The sequence below is a fragment of the Triplophysa rosa genome, linkage group LG18 (assembly GCF_024868665.1).
Source record: "Triplophysa rosa linkage group LG18, Trosa_1v2, whole genome shotgun sequence".
NCBI classification, from domain to species: Eukaryota; Metazoa; Chordata; class Actinopteri; order Cypriniformes; family Nemacheilidae; genus Triplophysa; species Triplophysa rosa.
In genome coordinates this window covers 14203724-14226914 of record NC_079907.1, presented here as the reverse complement: position 1 = coordinate 14226914, position 23191 = coordinate 14203724, and the positions used below count along the sequence as shown (strand labels likewise).

At 36.8% G+C, this 23191-nt stretch overlaps 1 protein-coding gene across 1 annotated transcript; it reads right to left on the bottom strand.

Moving 5' to 3' along the window:
- Positions 1–22945, bottom strand: lipf (lipase, gastric). Its single transcript, XM_057358561.1, has 10 exons — positions 22772–22945; positions 21336–21447; positions 14918–15035; positions 3494–3692; positions 3180–3289; positions 2651–2787; positions 2410–2556; positions 1804–1875; positions 917–985; positions 1–756 (listed from the first exon to the last, which is right to left on the bottom strand). Exons 2-10 carry the CDS (start codon positions 21441–21443, stop codon positions 523–525), a joined length of 1194 nt encoding a protein of 397 aa, XP_057214544.1. The 5' UTR covers positions 21444–21447; positions 22772–22945; the 3' UTR covers positions 1–522.
- Between the last annotated feature and the right edge of the window lie 246 nt (positions 22946–23191).

The window sequence follows — 23191 nt, the reverse complement described above, 5'->3', positions numbered from 1 at the left end:
AAAGTGGACCATGGAAGCTACTTTAGGCTATTTATTATTACATGTCTGTTTCATGTTTATTGGGTTTTTATGTCATGGTTTATAAACATTACAGTTTTTTTTAACTATTAACCATCTGTAAAAGCAAATGAGCAAAATCAAACGTTTCAATTGCATGACAAGGGCATAAAACGGTACAGTACAGCCAGATTATCTAGTAGTGGTTAGTACAAGCTAGGATGAACAGGTGCATTTCCTTTTAAATTCCTTTAACAACACAGTAGGCGAGAACTGATCATCACAACTGTAAAAATCTGTATTTGGCTAACAAACTCAAAAGCTCGGACAGGTTTGCAAGAACATTCGTAAAAAATTAAGGCTGGGTTACCAGCACCTAAAACAAAAAGTTAATTTGCTTACAGCACAGAGAGGTAGAACATTAGTTTTTGCTCAGAGGACACATACAAACAAGACAAAATGTTAGAATTAATGCTAAAAGCGAAAGCTGCTGATAAAACCTGATGTTAAAACGGAATGTCCTTGTCATACGTGCTCCCTCATCATTTCTATCATTTTGTTGTACATCTCCTGTGGGGCATCCAAACCCCAAATGAAATCCAGATGCTCCCAGTGTTCAATGTTGCGGTGATACACCAGTTTTGGTATCTGTGTAAGCAGCAAAGCCACGTCCTGAGGATCTGCTAACGTGTCGTGCCCACCAGACCACAGAGCCGTGGGTACCATCATGTCCTGTATGTTGTACACAGGAGGGGTCGACTGTAAACATGAGAAGGAGATACATGAGTTGCATGTTTTTCTTTCATCTGGCATTTACACTTTCACTGGTCCTAATGAAACTAAAGGACCTGTCTCGATAAGCAGGACAGATAAGTTGAGTTTATAGTTAGTGGGGAAAAGTGGTTGAATCCAACATTACCTGATTATAATGTGCCATATTTCCAGCTTTTCCATAATCGTACGCTGTCAGTTTATCAGTTTTCACTCCCTGTTTTAACAATACAAGCAAAGCATTGAAAATCATATAAATATTAAATACAATTTTTTTTACATTTTTTTGTTACTATGTGTTATGGTCTGTGTTTGTTACTTACTAACATTAACCATGTTTAGTTAATTATATGGAATTTTAATTAAAAAATGCTAAACAGAAACCCTTGCATTACATTTGTAAATGTACCTTACCCAGAAGAGCTATTGTGACACCACAGTGCCTCTCTGTATTAAAAAAAAACATTTTATCTTACCACTAAAAGTTCTCCTAAACAGCTGTAAAGTTTTTAGCTAAGAGTTTCCTCTTAAAACCTATTCACAACGCTGCTGAGAGCAACTTTTACTAAGGAGCAGAAAGAAATCTTAAATTTAGAGAAAGGGCGGGGTTGACCTCGTTGCTATGGATGATGTCAGCAAGCTAACTAACTATGACCACAGTGATTGGCTGATAGAGAAATGGGTCTCTGTCAGTCATTTATTCATGGGAATATTATAGAATGAGGTATCACAGTGACATTTAAATAAAAGATAAATAAAGATCTTAAAATAAAAATGTACTCGTATTCAAATAAAATATTTTAAAATCTAATTGTTGCCATAAAATATACAGTTAGTAAATATTAGTAAATTCCTAATTTAACAGTTAACCCATAAATAGTTAGCACAAAGTCTTCATGGTTAAGCTCATTGTCATGAAATCTTTCTAAAATTGTGCTGGCCTAATGTGAAAACCTTTGATTTCAAATGTATAGCACATGGAAAGAAAAATGAATGAGAGAACTAAACAGAAAGATGACTGAGAATGTAATTTACCTGAGCCCAGTGAACCATGTTCTGCACCGAGGTTCCGGCTGGGCAGTGTGTTGTGTACACCGGAGTTCTGCTCTGTAGGCACAAGAACAAATCATTTCCAGCAACACTGAGATAAAATGCCTGTCTTAACAAGTTCTTTCATCATTTACTCACCCTCATGTCATTCCAAACCTGTATAACCTTCTTCTGTACTACACAAAAGAAGATATTTTTTGAAAAGTGCTGGTGCCCCACAAAACTGGGGCCCCATTGATTTCCATTGTATGGAAACAAAACCACTGGGACATTTCTCAAAATATCTTCTTTTGTGTTCCACAGACGAAAGAGTCATATACAGTATATATATATATATATATATAGTATATGGGGAATAAATGGTGACAGAATTTTCATTTTTGGGTAAACTATCCCTTTAAGATAATCACTTTAATAAGTGGTTGATAGAGTATTACTACAGTACGTGGTTGATTCTCTTTAAGCTTAAAAACACCATCACACTGAATTATATGCTACCTTTAAAATAATGAGAGGTTACTGAAACAGAATTGGCTATTATGCTTTCACATAAGTGGCAATTACAAGAGCAGGTGGCTGACAACATCATACCATGTTCAGGTTCTTCTCATCAAAACCGCACAGGAGAAAGAAGATGTTTCCACACAGCACACTCAAAGGCTTTCTACTGCAGAACTCGGTGGCAAAAAACTTGATCAGTTCATTCTGGGGAAAGAAGTCTTTCCGTCCAAACAGATCCTGCAAATATAAACAAATGTAAGCATAGTGAACGTACTGTTGAGCTGGTAAATTACCATGGTGTTAAGAGTTGTAATGTAAACCAACTGCTCACCCAAATGAGAAACTCTGGGATGAAAGACAATTTAGTCATAGGGCTTTTTGTCAATGCCACTGTGGCAACAGGCGCCAGAGCAAAGAACATCTTGATTTTGCTGGCCAGCTCGGGCATCGTGGAGAAAGCCATGAAGGCTGAGATACAAGAGTAAAGAACAAACATCAACACTAACAGAAAAATACAATCAGTATGTGTTGCCATAATCTAAACATTGCTATGTGCTCTACCAGGAAATAGATACTGCTACTGAATACTATCAAACAGAATTTATGAAGCTTGGGGTATTATGCTAATTTTTTTATTATTCCGTATTCACGCATCGCAAAAATTGCATGTACAGTAGCCGCTGGGACTTGTGATAGTCCCCCACAAAATAACAGATTCAGCATTTCACCCTTTAACACAAGAGGATGCATAATGTGCACAGCATATTTTGTAAACCAGTGATTTGATAAACAGAAACACATTCTCCCAATTGCACAAAAATGAGTTAATCCATCTGAAATGAAAAGAGAATGGGTGATACCAATAGTGGTTCCCTGGGAATGGCCCACGTAAAAGATTTGCTTCTGGCTAGCGGTCACTGTAATGAAGTTTATGACTGCTGGAAGATCCTTCTTGGCCATTTCGTCATGACTGTCTTGCACACACACAACAAACAACAGAAAGAGAAACACAGATTTTTAGTTCTGTCCTTTTATTTCTCCTAAAGCTTGAAAAACAAAATTTGACCTTGTGTCGGATGATGTGGTTAATGTGCAGCAACAGTATGCCATCAAAACCCATGCAAAAAAGTGACCATACGAAAGTAGCATTAAATACCAACAAATATTCTCATACCTAAACTCCCAGTATTCCTTCTCTTCAGGGTTAAGGTGTTTATGTTTTCTAGACCAAGTGTTCCCACGACTGTTGCCGATCCACACGTCGAATCCAGCATCTGCTAACAGGAAGCCCAGGCTCGTGTTGGGGAGGTTTGTCACCCAGTTACTCCCAGCAGCAAGAAGACCGTGTTGAAGGAACACAGCAGGTTTGCCTTCTGTGATAAGCATAAGACACTGGATTACACCAAGAATGCCATAAAGCCTTTTAATAAATGTGAATTTATTTACATACATAAACAGCCAAAATTAAGAGACCATTCCATGTTTTCATTTAATCAGCATTTCTAGATGTATTGTGGCCATTCCAATCCAGGGTCAGTGTGTTGAATTTCAACGAAATCAAACCTCAGGAGTGACAAAGTCATCCAACAGCAATGTGAAAGACCGACGCTTTACAGTACAGCATGACAAGACACATAAAATCACATTATACTTTTTTTTTTTTACTTTTCCTAAAGACATGAACAAATATTATTGTTGTATTGCTTAAAAGTGAATATGAACTTGTTTTCTTTGCAGCATTTAAGGTCTGAAAAAATACAAAGCATCTTTTCTGTGATTTTGACCTGTTTTTCCAGTTTTCATTTTCAGCAAATAAATGCAAATAGAAGCAATATTTTTATTTGACATTTGGGTGAAATATTGTTAGTAGTTCACAGAATGAATCAAAATGATAATTTACCTAAACACATACCTATAAATAGTAAATTCAGAAAAAACAGTTTTTGAATTTTGAAATGGTCTCTTGATTTTTTTTATTTATTTTTTAGTCTTCAAATTTTCCAGGACTGTATGCCCAACCACATTGTGTTTGGCCAGCAGAGGGAGCACGTGCATTAACTATCGGCCCATCATGCCATCCTTTCTTTTTTGGGAACTTTATCGCTATATCTGTCAAACACAGGATGTGAGCCGGACCTCTTAGTAGCACAAACAGACCTTGGGCTGATAGCATTGTTTTACTTCATACCAGCCATTCCTTATCCCCCCTAATCCCCCCAATTTACAGAGTAAGGGCAATGGTGCAGATGCTTTCAATTTTAACTTACATAACTCCAAAATAATGCCATGAGAGGGTTGCACAAGTTCTCACTGCTTTAAAGATAATACAGGCTATAAACTAATTAAAACGGCAAGCTTGACCAAATTGTACAAAATATAAAGGAGCTTCAATGCATCTGAATTTTTATCCAAATACACTTTCCCAAGTGAGCCAACTGTCAATTTGGCGTTAAAAAACATGGCAATCCCCCGGCGTTTCTCCTGAGCATGCGGCATGACGTCCCCTATGACTTGGAGAAGTGGGACAGCAGGAAATGAGATGTGCCACCTTCAATGCGCTTATCACACCATTCGGCACCAGCCATCCACTCACAAACAGCTCGATGGCTTTTTACTTATTTATCACAAATCAGAATGTATTATTAACATTTACCATCTCCCAGCACGCACACGAGCAGTCTTACGAGCGCTATAAACAAAAAACGGCACAAAAACAAAAACAAATCCCATTGTTACCGTGGTCTTCAAAATTCCCTGGCTTCCTGATTAAGCGCGGTTGCGAGCGTACCGAACACATTCATTTGCATAAACCAATTTTCTATTAATCTGAAGGTCAACTCAAGAACCTGGCTAACAATAGTCTGATACAATGACTGAAAGGCAAAGATGCACAAGGCCAAAGTTTCTCAAAGGCCCTCAAATCCTCCGGCAGAAGGATTTATGTCTGAGAAATGTATTCTCATTTAGAATAACATGAGACATTGTGTTAGCACAACGAAAGGGGGTAGAAGCTAATGTATGACTGCTGAATTGGTTTTCCGCTCCAGTGGCATCCCCGGTGAGATTAGCAGGAGAGCACGAGCTTTAGAGATCACTTTGCTCATTAATGAAATATGGGCAGAGCTATATCAAGCGACTGAATACTGATTCCAGACGCGCTGTTTTACAGGCCGAGAACATTGAATCACACTACCATACAGTTGCATACATGCATACACTTATACCGTTTAATGTGTTTAGTATATGTTTAATGTGTTTAGTATGGGTTTAACCTGCAGTGACATCACAGTGATTCCTTTGTGTATAAACTGACGATGTCATCCGAGGACAGAGCAGGTGATATAACATCAGGCTTGTATGTAATTAGGGCTGTTAACTTAAAGTATTCATTTAGTTAATGAATCATTTAGTTCAATTATTTATTTACAGATAATATATTAAAGGGGTCATATGGCGGAAGTACGTGTTTTTCTGTGTTTTTGGTGTGTTATAAGTTGCCAATGCATGTATTAGACACGTAAAATTGCACAAATGAAAGTGTGGGAACAAAAGATGCATTCTATCTAAAAGCGAATACTCAAACAGACTTGCCTGAAACACCTCGTGTAACCACACCCAGGCGAATCTACGTAACTTCGTAACATGATTTGACTAAGACCGCCCAAATCTACACGTAGTTAATGTGGGCGTAATTGTAAATCTCATTGTATCGTCTATCAGTACAATTGCTTTGGAACCTGATGTTCTGAATATAGTAAGAGGCGTTACATTTCCGTGAAATGCTTGCAGTATTTGACCAAGCACTAGGCACTGGTGAACTGGCCAATCATAGCACACCTCGCTTTTCAGAGCGATGAGCTTTGTAAAAAATCAGCGCGTTTCAGAAAGGCGGGGCAAAGAGGAGATACAAACATGCACGGTATGTGGAAAATACAACGTTTTTTAAACTTTAAATGATGTATACACATTGCGTTACATCTAAAACAAACAATAATATTCGTTTTAGCCATGCAATATGACTCCTTTAATAAGATAAAAGAACATACAGTATAATAAAATTAAAAATTTTATAGGGATAGTTTACCCAAAAATGAAAATTCTGTCATCATTTACTCATTCCCAAGTTGTTTCCGAACCTGTATACGTTTCTTTGACCTGTTACACACAAAAGAAGGTATTTTGAAGAATGTTGGAAACCAAACAGTTCTGGGGCACCATTGACTACCATAGCAGTTTTTCCTACTGTATAGTAGTCAATAGTGCCCCAGAATAACTTCTCATGTGTTTAGCACAACAATTAAATTTAACCATGGTTGGAACATGGTTTGTTTAACTTTTTGTTCCAGAATTTTCATTTTTGGATGAGCTGTTTCTTTACATATCACCTTAGCAATTTATATTTTGAGTGCTATTACAGGCATATACATATAAACAAAATAAAAAATGTGAGTTTTTGTCAATGCATTCTCATCTACATTAATTAGATCAGTTAGTTATTTTGTGCAAACAAATCTCCCCCCTATGTAGGACAAGATATGAATGCTAAATCAATCAATTTATAGGTGCTGTGTGTAATTTTTGGAGGATCTATTGACAGAAATGCAATATGCTACAGATGACTGTGTCTTCAGAGATGTACAAAGACCTTACATAATAAAGCGTTGTTTTTATTACACTAGAATGAGCTATTTCTATCTAAATACACCGCAGGTCCCCTTGCATGAAATTCGCCATATTGTTTCTACAGTAGCCCTAAACAGACCAACTGCACTACAGAGCGCGTTTCGTAAATGCATTGGCCCTCATTTATCAAACACGTCACACAACCTATGGAGGACTAAACCTGCAAAAATTATAAATAAATGAATGTATAAATAAATAAATATATAAATGTAATAATATGAAAATAAATACAGGAATGAATGGTTTGATAAAACAAAATAATTCGTTTTAGCTATTATTGATCTTAGCTTTAACTTTTCTTTTCATTTTTTAAATTGATTTATTATTTTTTGTGTCCATTTTTAATTATTTTTAATTATTATTATTTTTTATTTTTAGATTATTTTATTTATCCTTTCCTTTTATTTTTACATTTATTTATTTATACGTTTATTTATTTTTATATTTATTTATTATCGCATGTATTTATTTCCACTTTTATTTATTTATTCTTGTATTTATTCTTACTTTTCTGTGTCTTGTATGATAATTAGATGGGTTGGTCTTGCCTACTATTGGTTCAGCGTAGATTGAAGCGTTTGATCGATTACTCTTGACTTGTTTTGGACTAACGTCACGTCACTCACTGATCGTTTGCTTCGTGTATAACGTTTAATGGCGTGCGCACAATTAGCTAGAGAGTTACAGCATTTAGCCAATGAAGTCGATAACCATGCATCAAATGACTATGTGTCATTCAGATTAGATGCATTTATTGAGATTTATTACAGATTGACGGAGAGATAAATGACAAAGTTCTTCAAAATCTGTGCGAGTCAGGGGGTGCTAAGGTGGTGACCAAGTTCCGGTTACAGGTCCTCTGCCAAAGAGGTGCATGAACGACCTCAGCAGATTCGTCGATTCTGAAAGCACAAGACGACTTGATATTAAGATGTCTAATAAACACAGACTTTCTTGTTACATGATTTTGACATTCTTGTTAAGATTGCAAATTATTGGTATGATCGCCCGTAACGGCTGAAGCGAGGTGAAAAAATAAATAAAGCGATTTGACACGGGATTCGTACCCATACAATAAAGGAGGCAGCGTGTCACTACGGTAACAATCACACTAAGCTATTTCGCAATGCTAGCTGCTGCGGATCTTTGCAATAATATCAAGATGTCACACAACAATATGCAGCTGGATGAATCAAGGGAATATGCCCGTTTTAACTTGTGACCTCTGTGTTATTTATCTCTTATGGAATGTAGTTTACGAGTACCGTTTAGTAACCACGTCTTTTTAGAAGGAATGGTTTCCATTTGATGGCCCCTGTAGTGAAAGAACGATGCTCATTACTACCGTGTTAACTTGTGACTTAAGTTCACTATGTCTCAATTCATTTACATTATGTTACATCATGTTACATTAAATCTTTACGCTTTTTCTAACCGAAAGGCTGCTTATAACTATCACTTTGACAAAGCGTTAGCTTGCGACTTCGGTTTACAAGCTCATCTGTGTAGTTAAACCTTATTACATTTTGTGCTTTATGATTTTCACCAGTTGAACTGTAACCCACCATAGCATAGCACCCTCTGACTCGCACAGACTTTGAATGTGCTGCAAAGAGGCTAACAACCGAGGGAGAACTTTGTCATTTATCTCGCCGTCAATCTGTAATAAATCATCAATAAGTGCATCTAATCTGAATGACACACAGTCATTTGATGCATGGTTATCGACTTCATTGGCTAAATGCTGTAACTCTCTAGCTAATTGTGCGCACGCCATAAATCGTTATACACGAAGCAAACGATCAGTGAGTGACGTGACGTTAGTCCAAAACAAGTCAAGAGTAATCGATCAAACGCTTCAATCTACGCTGAACCAATAGTAGGCAAGACCAACCCATCTAATTATCATACAAGACACAGAAAAGTAAGAATAAATACAAGAATAAATAAATAAAAGTGGAAATAAATACATGCGATAATAAATAAATATAAAAATAAATAAACGTATAAATAAATAAATGTAAAAATAAAAGGAAATGATAAATAAAATAATCTAAAAATAAAAAATAATAATAATTAAAAATAATTAAAAATGGACACAAAAAATAATAAATCAATTTAAAAAATGAAAAGAAAAGTTAAAGCTAAGATCAATAATAGCTAAAACGAATTATTTTGTTTTATCAAACCATTCATTCCTGTATTTATTTTCATATTATTACATTTATTCGTTTATATATTTATTTATTTATACATTAATTTATTTATAATTTTTGCAGGTTTAGTCCTCCATACTAGACACCATTCATTTCAGAAAATAAACTGGAGACAGGATAATTTGCGGAGTTCTTTCACTCGACAGAAATTGCACTTGTGTAATTTACATATACTCCCCTATAAATTCAGGGTGTAGGCACCTCGCCCCTAGATTTTGCGACATGGAGAAACGTAATCTGGCCAAAAAGAGGAACTTTTCCGATTTAGAATTGAAACTTTACCTTAAAAGGAATAAAGGAAGTAAAAACAGTTTGGAAAGACATCACTCTGCGGTCAAGCACTGGGCGTAGTTATGGAAGTATTTCAATGCCATTAGTCTTTGAAGCAAAAAAGCATGTTGAATTACCACTAATCAAAAATAAAGCTGTTGCATTACCAGTGCTTGCATTTTTAGAGTCTGCAATTCAATATGGTTGTATATTTAAGCTGTGAATATTTCAAATTGAAACATTTCACGCACAATTTCACCGTTAAAAAGTTCAATAATCAAAATTCGCCTTTTAAATTTCACTTAAAAAATTCAACTTGTTATAAAATACAACCTTTAATTTTCGACAGACAATTTTCAGTCCATATTATTTCGGTTTAAAAATTCGCTTCCACAAATTCAGTGGTTCAAATTCGACTTGAAATTCAAAGTTTCACATCCGGGAATCCCAGGAGAAGCAATAGAGCGCCGATTCCGCCAATGCATGATCTCTACCTGCTGCCTGACCGCTTCACCAGCAGGTGGTGCAAGTCGCTTCTGACGAAGACCAAAGCAAGAAATGCAGATACTTTTTATATGTTTGCAGCACAGTCCACTCATCTGCTCGATTAAGTGAATTTATTTGATCTCATAGATCTCTTATGCATCATCAAGAAAAAAATAATTGTTTCTTGTACTGGCAGCTTAGCTCACCACTATCAGCCCTGGAACGGACATGGAGCACGGGGACAATTCCAGGTGGCCTGGAATCAGTGGACTATTCATACATTTATAATATTAATTTAATTATTTAAATATCCTACCCGATCTACTAGTACTGCCTATCTATAGTAAGAGTTTATGTTTGTATTTGGCTTGCTATTTATACGCATTCATTACTTTTTACGTGCATATGATTACCCCCTTGGTATGGTGTGGGTTAAGTCGGTATGTACATAAAAAGTGCACGCAAAACACATGCGTATCATATGCACGCAAAATATAATTTCTGTAGCTCGCCAAATGCAAACATAAAATCGTGCTTTTGATAAGCACGATCTTAAGTCATCAAATAATGGTTTGAGTTTCGAGGATGAGAAAATTGTATGTTACAGTCAATTACTGAATCATACTGTGTTTGAATAAAATAAGCTAATTGCATGAAGCTATTTGAATGACACATGCAATGGTATCTGATTAAATGTGCCAGAAAACAAGACAACAAGTTTTTAAATCATTACATTAGTTACATAACACCATCACAATAAACTTAACATTTAAATTCAAATAAAACATTTTATTTCGGTTTAAAACTAAATAGGAAAAATAGCAATAATTATACATTTTAAACAGACAATAGTAGTAGGCTAACTGAAATAGTAATGAAAACAGATGTAAGAACAAGCCAGGAACAATTTTTCATCAGAACGTAAAATAATCTACAATATAAATAACAGTCTTTTCTTAAAAACGTAATTGTAAAATATTTAGTAAATGTAGGATATAAATGTAACTTAAACAAAGGAATAACTACACCACTTAAAAGAGAAATATCAATGGAAATAATTATGCCTATACTTTTCATCTGAAATCTGAGAACGCAAACAAAATAAAGCCAATTGTAACCTATTGTATGAACGAATGAATAAAAAAACAAACTGAAATACTGCAACAATAAAGACACCTATACCTAGTTCTGGTATTATGTGAGAAATACGGGGGGACATGCTAAAATTCTCATTGTGTCATTTTGTGCTTTTTGCATTCATATTTAGGGCTCTTCCGCATTTCTGTAGCCTACGGTTATTAAAAAGGTGTAGGCTATACTAATCATCTGGTCTGAAGATTAAGCAACATTAAGCGTTTTAGCATGGTACACCGGCCGTGATGGCGTGGTCCGTGGACGCTAAAGGGGCATAGTAGGCCCTTAGCAAATCTTGCAAGCTTATAACGTTTTTGTTCCACCATGCCACCATACATGTTGTGGATATTCAGCTAAATGTTTAGCGTAAGTTTAAAGAGGGTAAATTTGATAATTTAACTGAACTGTACACATACATTTTAGACACGTACATTACGTGTTTCTCCAACGTGGTTTCAGTGTATTTCTGTGATTTAAAATGCATAAATTTAACAATATGTTGACTTATTATGTGAGCATATAGATTAAAAATTATTATAACATCTGTAGATGTTGCCAAACAGCAACATCTACAGATAGTTGTGTATATTGCCATGGAGCACTCATATTGTTTTCTGACCAGTAATTAAATATATTTTTCACTGCTCGGCCATGCAAACTGACTTGCGTTGAGGTGTATGTTAGAGAGGTCCTCGTGTGTCCCAGCGGCTTCGGGTCTAAAACATTGACAAAATATGCCTTGGGCACAGGTCGTGTCCGATATGGCATCGGGTCTCTGGTAATTTATAATGAATGTGCTTTTACCAATCGCCCCGAAAGACACAAATTAATTACATTTTATGGTTAGGTAAACAACAAATATGTGTTACGCCAAACTTTACAAGACATAATTAGGTTAATATACCGTGAGTGATTGACATTTTAGCATTTAATGAACAGACAGCAACTCAAGCAATTAGCGTGTAGTCATACTCGCATGTTCGTGTGTGGCACATTATTGGGAAACGCACACAGCATGCAACAAAAGTTTTTATCTTTGCGCGTATAGATCCATAACGCCGTGAGGTATCTTGCTTGGCTGCAGGCTGCACAAGACGTTTCGGGTCTAGTCGGGTTCTAAAGAAAGTGCTGACTATTTTTATCTGGTCTATTTTATCTGGCCTGCTCAAGAAGTTCGCTTGGCTAAAATATCAGTTTTTCTGTCTCGTATTAACAAACGAACGTTTCCACAATTCCACAACATCCAGCATGTTCTGAGAGTCTCAAATTAAAACAAGATCACGCAAGGAAAATAAAAAGAATGTTTATTGAGATTGCAGCTACTTCATATAAACAGAAGCACATGGGAGAGTACGGGTCAATAAGCTCCTAGTTGAGATCTCAGTTATTTGACCGCTTCAAACACAATACATGTCCTGTAAATGCTGATGATGCATAGTATTTATGTGAACACGATGTGCTGAAGTAAAAAATAACTTAATTCCTTCGAGCCAGAGCAGGAAACCTAAAATTTCTGATGTTGATGATGCATAAGAAGAGATCTATGAGATCAAATAAATTCACTTAATCGAGCAGATGAGTGGACTGTGCTGCAAACATATAAAAAGTATCTGCATTTCTTGCTTTGGTCTTCGTCAGAAGCGACTTGCACCACCTGCTGGTGAAGCGGTCAGGCAGCAGGTAGAGATCATGCATTGGCGGAATCGGCGCTCTATTGCTTCTCCTGGGATTCCCGGATGTGAAACTTTGAATTTCAAGTCGAATTTGAACCACTGAATTTGTGGAAGCGAATTTTTAAACCGAAATAATATGGACTGAAAATTGTCTGTCGAAAATTTAAGGTTGTATTTTATAACAAGTTGAATTGTATAAGTGAAATTTAAAAGGCGAATTTTGATTATTGAACTTTTTAACGGTGAAATTGTGCGTGAAATGTTTCAATTTGAAATATTCACAGCTTAAATATACAACCATATTGAATTGCAGACTCTAAAAATGCAAGCACTGGTAATGCAACAGCTTTATTTTTGATTAGTGGTAATTCAACATGCTTTTTTGCTTCAAAGACTAATGGCATTGAAATACTTCCATACGTAGTGAACTAAACTTGTATTTTTATTGGATATTTATGTTTTGTAAATATCACCGCAAATGTGATATCGTTTCAGTATTATTTTTACACTGAAAGTTGTTTTAAATTACTTCGGTTGTATCATGCATTTAAACAAAATTATAATCTGACTTCAGCCTCGAAGAACTTTGTTTGAGTTAGCCTACATTAATGTGTTAATGTAAAAGCGAATTCAGATATACTGTAAATTACTGATCACTTTTGCGGCGCAATTATATAATAAGGTTTATATGTAAATGTTTTTACAATTTTCTTCATTTAGGTGAAGAAAAAATGTGGCGGAGGTGATAGATGCATGTTTCTAAAGAGGATAAATGTTGCTAATGCTGCTAATCTTGCATTTCAGGCTGGTTAAATCAAGCACACGCAGTTTTATCTTTGCTTCATTTATTTTTTCTCTTTCAGATCTGTTGGAGGCAAGAAGCAGCGGTCTTCAGCCCCCACAAACCGGCCTGGAGCCTGCCACACAAAGCCAGGCAACCTCGAGCTGTGACCCAATGTGCGTCTTTCACACACACCCAAGCACAAATAAACGTCACACAAATAAAAAAACATTAAAGCATGCGTGTTGTCTGTTTTCCTTGGAATGCCTATTTGTCAAACAAAGAAGCTATCACCTTGCAAATAGATAAACTTTGCTTGTAATAATATTGATTATTGTAGTTTTAAATGTTTTACTTTTAATTGTGTATTTGAATTGTCGTAAATTATCTTAGCCTTAGAAGTAGCCTAAAATCTCATACGTTTTTTACACCAAAGCACCCGTTAACTCTGTAATTTCAAACAATCAAATGTTCATATAATTAAGCCAGAAAAGAAAATACTTTGTTAATGTAATGAAACTAAGAAATCGCTTCGGAATCTTTTTTTAAATTTGTTATACTAAACGAAAAAATATATATATTTGTCATTATTCCTTTTCAGTTATCAAAAGGGTTAAGCGTACACGGACCTTCACCTTATCTCAAAACTTGTGTACACGAGATGAGACCTGTCGTGAGATTTGATCGTAGCAACCGCTCACGTCCATATTGATAAATGCCAAGTTTTGCGTGGAAACAAGTGTACGCAGTTTTCTGGCTTACGATCATCTGATAAATGAGGGCTACTATCTCCTTCGGTAAAAAGGCGAAAACGTGATGACATCTTAGCTCTGTGTAAGCTGCCGTAGTGCTTCGAAACGGAGAGGGGAGGGAGCCGTTGGTTGCAATTCGCAACCTCACCGCTAGATGCCACTAAATTTCATACACTGAACCTTTAAAAAACAGAATCTTATCATAAAAACACGCATTCTCAAAAAAGGTCACGAGATCAGGTTATTCATGAACAGAAAATCCCCAAAACACGTCACATGTGGGTTGCTTTTTTGTTCTGCAGCAGTTATGCAAATGTGTTAAAGGAGATCCTCCTCCATATGATCCAGAATGACTCACGATCTGAAGCCACTTTCCTCTCTCTTTAAAAACCACGGGAGGCTAAAATGTGACATGTCAATCTGTTCATGCATGTGTGACAGCGTGTGTATTTATGTATGGGAGCAAGGTCTGAATCAGTGATTCCTGTTTCAGATGGCCACGCACTGTAAGTGCAGACAGCAAGCTCTCATCTTTAATAATTCATGCTTAAGCAAGCCGGACAGAAACATGAAGAGGCTCATTCAAATCTGGTGCTCCTTTACCTTCCCAGGCCTGGTCTTTGACCCCGTGTGGGATTCGGTTGATGCTCAGGATGTACCCATCATCTGTGACCACTTCAAATTCCTCAGCCGGGTAGCCCCAGTGTCTTATGATCTCACTCTACAGGAAAAAAACACAGCAGTGAATATGGGAAAAGTCCAAGGCAAGGTATTTAGACCAGCAAGCATTGAGAGGCCAATGTAAACAAACTTTCATGTAAGGGAAAAGCAATTATACAGAACAGCAAACATTTTAAGTGAGTCAATCTTTCTCTCTCTTGGAAATTCTGCTGTTAAAAATAGCAAAAGCATTGTTTGGCGCTAAAAAAAAAAAAAAGTTGATAAATGCATGACGACATGATGAAGAATAGTTACATTTCTTCATATTTACCCTCTGCCCTACTTAATGTCATGACATTATCATTCAGTTCATTGTCATTATAAGAGTGTATCATGCCAGTATTTTTAAATGTAATAAAAATAGAAAACACTACTTAAGCTTAAATTCTCAGTTTAGTCATTTGTCTTTTCAAGAGCACAATAATTTTGCTTGTATGGAGTCACACTGCTGCCCCTCCTGCCGATACAGAGATAAATTATAATCAGAGACTTCAAAGAAATTGTGTGAGCCTGTTGGTTCCAGGCCTGCCATGCAATCTCCCCATGCATAATTAAAGGCACCGCAATTTCTCACTCCCCCTGAGTCTTCAGTCTGCTCGTTCTACTTCAGGCCACTTAAGGATAAACCCACTGCTGGCTCAACACACATTATAGGGAGGGCAAGCACCGGGGGACGTGCTCCTCTATCTTTCTCTCTCTCTATCTGAGATGAGTTTCTCTCCATTCTCTGTATGAAGAAAAGGCTGAAAAGAAGAACCGTTTCAAGCACTTCTGCAGAACAAAACTGCAAGAGGAACAGCACAAGTCTGACGAAACAATTGTCATGACCATTTATATTTATTCATTTAACGCTTTAATCCAAAGTACTATTCGGGGAATACGACTAATATGAAGAGCCATTTGTTACATCATCACCCCGAAAAGTTTCGTGAAGATACAAGGAGCAAAAAAAATAGCACTGAGTGATAGGGATGTCCAGATCCGATCACGTGATCGGAAATCGGGCCCGATCATGTGGTTTGGTTTCAGACTCGATCGGAATCGGACGTTACCTCCTGATCAGGACTCGGATATACAGGTGCTGGTCATATAATTAGAATATCATCAAAAAGTTGATTTATTTCACTAATTCCATTCAAAAAGTGAAACTTGTATATTATATTCATTCATTACACACAGACTGATATATTTCAAATGTTAATTTCTTTTAATTTGATGATTATAACTGACAACTAATGAAAATCCCAAATTCAGTATCTCGGAAAATTAGAATATTACTTAAGACCAATACAAAGAAAGGATTTTTAGAAATCTTGGCCAACTGAAAAGTATGAAGATGAAAAGTATGAAGATGAAAAGTATGAGCATGTACAGCACTCAATACTTAGTTGGGGCTCCTTTTGCCTGAATTACTGCAGCAATGCGGCGTGGCATGGAGTCGATCAGTCTGTGGCACTGCTCAGGTGTTATGAGAGACCAGGTTGCTCTGATAGTGGCCTTCAGCTCTTCTGCATTGTTGGGTCTGGCATATCGCATCTTCCTCTTCACAATACCCCATAGATTTTCTATGGGGTTAAGGTCAGGCGAGTTTATTGGCCAATTAAGAACAGGGATACCATGGTCCTTAAACCAGGTACTGGTAGCTTTGGCACTGTGTGCAGGTGCCAAGTCCTGTTGGAAAATGAAATCTGCATCTCCATAAAGTTGGTCAGCAGCAGGAAGCATGAAGTGCATGAAGTGCTTTGTATTGGTCTTAAGTAATATTCAAATTTTCTGAGATAGTGAATTTGGGATTTTCATTAGTTGTCAGTTATAATCATCAAAATTAAAAGAAATAAACATTTGAAATATATCAGTCTGTGTGTAAAGAATGAATATAATATACAAGTTTCACTTTTTGAATGGAATTAGTGAAATAAATCAACATTTTGATGATATTCTAATTATATGACCAGCACCTGTATATGTATGTATATATATTCTCATTATTTTTTAACACATCTATAGTTATGCGGTGGCACAGTTAGACCTCTTGACTCCACACAGACACAGCAACGCTTGCGGCATGACATCACTTTGTTTCAGAGACGCTATTGGTTAAATGCCGGCAAAGTAGAACACGGAAGCAGCTTGAAGCGGAAAGCGCGTTTACACAGGCAACCCAGCCGAAGACGAGTCAGCTCACGCTGCAGGACAGTTTGAAGAGGAGAGAAAAAATGCCCCGCGACAGCGCAGGACATCACAGCCAAGATAGCACAAATGATCGCAATAAGTGACCTGCCATTCGCCTTTGTAGAGAACCCTGGATTTCTTATGCTTATGGAGCACGTAGAACCTCGATTTGAAATGCCGTCTCGCCACTATTTCACCGAGAAAGCTCTGCCAGCCCTTTATAAGAAGATTTCTGACAAACTACTTGTCCTGTTATCAGATGTACCCCATGTTTCGTTCACCACAGACATCTGGAGTTCGTCCGTAGCTCCCATGTCTCTACTAAGCTTTACCGCACAATGGATTGACTCAAGTTTTGTTTTACGCCGTGCGACCCTACACCGCGGATCGCAGAGCGCATCCAGCAATCGATGGAAAAGATGCTAAACAACTGGGGAATTGACAAGCAACGGGTCCACGTAATTTTGCGTGACAACGCGGCAAATATGAAGAAAGCTATGAGGGATATGGGGGTGCCGAGTGTAGACGTGTTCTGTCTCGGGATTAAGATGATGAATGAAGAGGACTCTGCTGGAGGCAGTGGAGAAGCGCTTTGCTGATGTTGAAACTGAGCCACTCTTCTACATCGCCACTCTTCTAGATCCCAGATACAAAGATGGGCAAGTATAGTAAAATTAAAATGCACCTTTTGTACATCATGTTTATATAAAGTCAAGTCATCACCAGACACCAGTATTAAGCCAATTTATTTTTTACTTACTTTTTAATTAAGTTATGGGTAATTTAGTTCTAAGGTTAGATTTTTTTATTGTTTATTAATTAAGTACATGTGTAGGCAGTTGCCTAACTGAAGAACTGTGCTATGTGGTGTCTATTGTATTATTGTTTTGAATTGTGTGTTACTTTTATCTGTTTCTAGCTTTTTCACAAAGTCAGCCAACCTGTTGCTTGCAAAGGAACACCTTATCCAGGAGGTGGCAAAGACAGAGGAGAGGAGGGCTGTCAGTGCAGTGCCAAAGGAAAATGAGGCTGCAGCAGAGCCAGTGAGCAAGGCACCACATCATGAAGCATGTAGCAGCCTGGACATCGCCTTTGAGGAAATCTTACAAGAGAGGCAGTCACAGGGACAGTCCGTGAGTACCACATCAGTGATACCGTTACATCCCTACTGAGCACAGGACGATGGAACAAGAGGACTATATAAAGGGGAGAAAATCAAGAAGGGACAGGTGCGGGGCATGAACTAATTAACAAGCAATAACGAGGGATACAAGAGGGCGGGGACAAAGACGAGGACCGGAGAGAGAGTGTGGAAGGCCGAAAGGGCCAAAATGTCTCTCTCCACACAAAACCTAAGGCTTTGTCATGACTCTGCCACAAGACCAAGAATAAACATGACATGATGAGGCAGAATCATGACGCATACAGATTTGAAGTGACAAGAGGGTGAGTAAATGATTTTTAAATGACAGAATTTTTTGGGGGGAGACTATCACTTTAATTCACCTTTAAAGAAATTGTTCACCCATGAAAATCCTTTCATTATTCCTGTAGAATCTTGTATGAAAAAGAGCCGTTTTAAGATTCTTCTTGTGTAAAAGTTCTCTTTTGTAAGTTAAAAATGACAGAAGATTTAAATGCATTTTAAGACTAAATGTGAAATTGTGCATGCATGAGACGGTTAATAAAAGTACACAAAAGTACAATATACAAAACGGTTTTATATTACTTTTGAATGAAATCTAACAAATAACTGTCTTATCAGCGTTTCTGCAAATAGATTTTTGACCCGTGTAAATCATCAAACAATGATTATAAGATATCATTGTTTAAATCCAAGAACTCATACAGTTCATATCGCATGCCACATGAAAGTATTCATAAATACTGTTTAATGTTTCGAGTCATAGTCGGACTCTATCAGTAGGTTAGTTTGAGTAGTTTGTGTTTATTCTTGTTTGTTTTTACTCCATTGTTATGTCCATTTTTATGTAGTGGTCCTGTGAGGCACAACGTTTCATTCCACTGTATGTCCCCACATGTAGCGGAATGACAATAAAGCTCAACTTGACTTGAAAAGCTTTCTGATCACATTTATAAAAAATGTGGAACTGGTAATGCATCTCTTCTGGTTTCTCTTCTAGTAAAAAGACTTTCATTGAACAACCATAAAAAATATGCACTTTAACAAGTGATAAGTATTCATGATAATGTGCACCACAGTGGCACAGCGGATCATGGGATACCAAAAGAACAAAAAAGAATCAAGTGCAAACATTGATCTATTACCAAAATGACCTTATGAATAAACACTGTATGTATTAAAATAGGGAACTGGAAATATTACAAATCATCTGCAAAGTTCACGGCGCAATCTGACATTACATTGATTTAACAGTTTGTTTAGCCGAAATAAAGCTGCCAAAATGAATAGGGCTGAACAGTAGAATAACTTTGTTATACATGAGCATGTACACATTTTGAAGACTGTCTTTGCACTAGGAAGGCATAATAAATGGGCATTTTAAGAAAAGTCTAAAAAGTTTTTCACTTTTCATCCCTGCATTTTCAGACTACTGTTGTTCATGCTGATTCATGGGCCACATAGAGTTTTGAGATAACAAACTTCAAAGTTTTGGCATTCCTGTGACTTTGTAGATAAAACTTTTTTGTGTTCTCAAAAAGTCCCAAAATATAAACAACGTAAGTAACAGAATATGTAAATAACTACATTTTGACAAAAAATATCAGACAGACTCTTACAATTCCAATACGACTAAGAAGAAACGTAAGGCACAATATAATATAAACTAGAGGTGCACCGATTGACCGGCAAGAGATCGGAATCAGCCGTTTTTTCGTATGATCGGCCCGACCGGTGACCGGCCGGTCAGTCTCACGTCTCGCCGATTCCAAGCCGATCTTCTGTTTCCCGTGATGCGGGCAAGAACGTCACAGCCGTCAGTACACTCAAAGCCGCAAGTAAACATGTAAACGTGCGCGCGTACAGCCTGTCTTTCACGGCTCGTTTATACTCTCATGTGGGTCTCTGCTGACTGACGCGCATATCTCATATCCGCTGACTGCACGCGCGTGCACACGCACCATGTACTGTACAGACAAAAAGGTGCACTGTAGTTCATCTCTCGCTGCTCCGTCTACATGGGGTATGTATGCCAACAGTGATGCTATTAGCATCATGCTAAACTCTGACACATGCTAAACTCATGTTGAAGTCCTTCACTCTGTGTAAAACAAACATAAAGTCCATTCAACCTGATTCCTTGTCTTACGTTAAAACTGTGGTCATTTCACCAAGGTAAAATGACATTCAACACGACTTCTACTTGTTTTTAAAAATCCAAAATATAAAAAAATGAATAAATCAACCAATATATGTGATATATATCTGATTGAGTTCTTTACTAACACAAAAAACTGCAAATACATATACATCTTTAGAGTAGAATTCACTCATAAGATTTTTTAACTTTTTTATTGAAGTTGCAGCAAAAATCAACCCACTTCTTTTAATCCTACAGACACAAGATAAAGACAATTTATTTTACATTTCAGAAAAAATGAAATATAGCAATGTTAGTTTCATAAACGGAAACAGACGAGAATAAAGTTGAAGTATTTTATTGTTATCTTAGACTTGTGAGATGAGTACAAAAATGAAAAAGGTAAATTAAGTGACATGTTTAGTTATATTTTATTATTTGTACTTCTTTTCAGTCACAGACTTATTCAATTTAAGAGTTGTTTGGGAAAGAGAAGATTCTGTAATTTAATGCAGCTTGGAGAACTGCATTTAGGGAAATTTGGGGAAATTGTAATGTTCAATCATTTATTCAATGAAAATAAAAAAAATGTGTATTGAAGAAAAGTTAATATGGTTTTATATACAGTATACTGTCAATTATAGTTTGTGGATAGAAAATCGGAATCGGCAAAAATCGGAATCGGCAGGATTCACTTGTAATAAAATCGGAATCGGCAAAGAAAATTGCAATCGGTGCATCTCTAATATAAACACAATTAATCTAAATTTAACAGTTAGCTGAAAAGTAAAAAACATACATATTGAAACATGTCTCATTACATGCTGTAACTAATGGTTACTTACAATGTTCATATTGACTTCAGGGTCCAGTCCTGCATTGTCTTTGAAAGATGGTCTGCACTCAACCATCCCAAATGTGATCAGTGCCAAAGAAAACACCAGCCATGCCATTTTCCTATTGAAAGTTCACAAACAATGAATTCATGTGTAGGGTGTCTCCAAAACACCCTGATCTTGCTCGCTTTAAAGTCCCGTGAACCGGAAGTTTCAAATGAGAAAATTAGTGGGCGTGGCTTACGTTTTTCACTGCGAATTGATTGGATGTGTAAAAACAGATGTTTCATTGCTTTTAGGCTTGTTCGACTTGATGCGGCGCCGCAATATCCGACAGGCGGATGACTTCGAAGTACCACGAGAGAGATTCGAAAACCAAACTTTTTATGGTTTTTTGAAACGCTCTCACGGTGCTTTGATATCATCCTGCCGTCGGATCTTGCGGCGCCGCATCAAGTCGAACAAGCCTATTGAAATGAAACTGGCAGCAGACTGACAGTTGAAGGGGAGGAGTTAACGGATGCTCCGGCCAAGCCATCTAATTTACGTCATTTGAGATGGATAGTCATTTCTGGGCGGAAGTGCATTTTCAGATTTTAACTGAAGATTATGAGGGTACATGAATTTTAAAAAGTTAATGACCCACATTGATAAGCTATTTACTATAAACGCTGCAATATTTCATGAAAAAATAATAATTGTCATTTTTACTTTCACTGGGACTTTAAGTATTCACTTTTTTATTCACTCACTTTAACATTATGACTCATCACGTGACTCTAGTACACACATAATAACTAATAGTCAATGTAAATTCTACAGTTAGTTTGCCTAAAAGCCTAAAAAAGGTGAACATAAACAATGAACAATTCTTGGCAGTATTGTAAACCGATATAACAGTTATAAGAGTATGTGTTTGGAAAACAAACAAATTATTTACACAACTTAAATATAATACGCACTGTCCACTAAAGGCATTATGTACGTTAGGCTATTATACTGTATGTCTCCACTGTAAACAAGCACAATTAACGTAGTTTTAATTTCCAGAGCTTCCACAAAACGAAGGTTGTTGACGTAACGTAACTGGGTGGTTTTGAATAACAGGTAGCTAACTTACTTCAAAGCCGGTAAAATAATGCTGCAAAATAATAAGATATTTCTAAAATATTAAGCCGACAGTGCATACAACAGGTTAAAAACACTGTAATGACAACAGTTTCACGAACTTCATCGTACATTGATTCGTTTCTGTCAATTCTTTGCGCTATAGCCTAACGTTACAGTAGCCTACTTTTGATTCAGTGCAGCACATTTAACGTTAGGCTACTGCGTTACGATCAGATTTATGATTTGACGCGCAGGATACATCTATATTTCAAACAGTGCTTATAGCATAACCAGTTTATGACTAGAAAATAATACAGGGAGTATGTGAAACTCACCTAACTTCGATTCGTATTTCCACAGCACCAAACTGGAATCAGGCGCTTGCGTACTAACCACTGATAATGCTGAAAATGCTTTGACATCAGCTGACAATGAGATCACGTAACTTACTACAGTTCATCAAGGGTTTTAGTCAACCAGCCTTTGACATGCCCTCTTTCCGAAGACTTTTGGATTGTTGTCAGTTTTATTGAAGAACTGCTTACATTTACATGTATGGCAGTCTCGCAGTGATCTCTTGATTACTTTAAAGCTAAAAGTTGATCAATTGTGCATTGACGTTGCAACATGAGTAAAAACCCTGATAAAACATAAATGTTTAAAATGTTTTGAAATATTATTGTGAGGTTATATATATATGTGTGTGTGTGTTGTTGTACATTCTACTCATTCTTGCACAGCTTCTGATAAGTTGT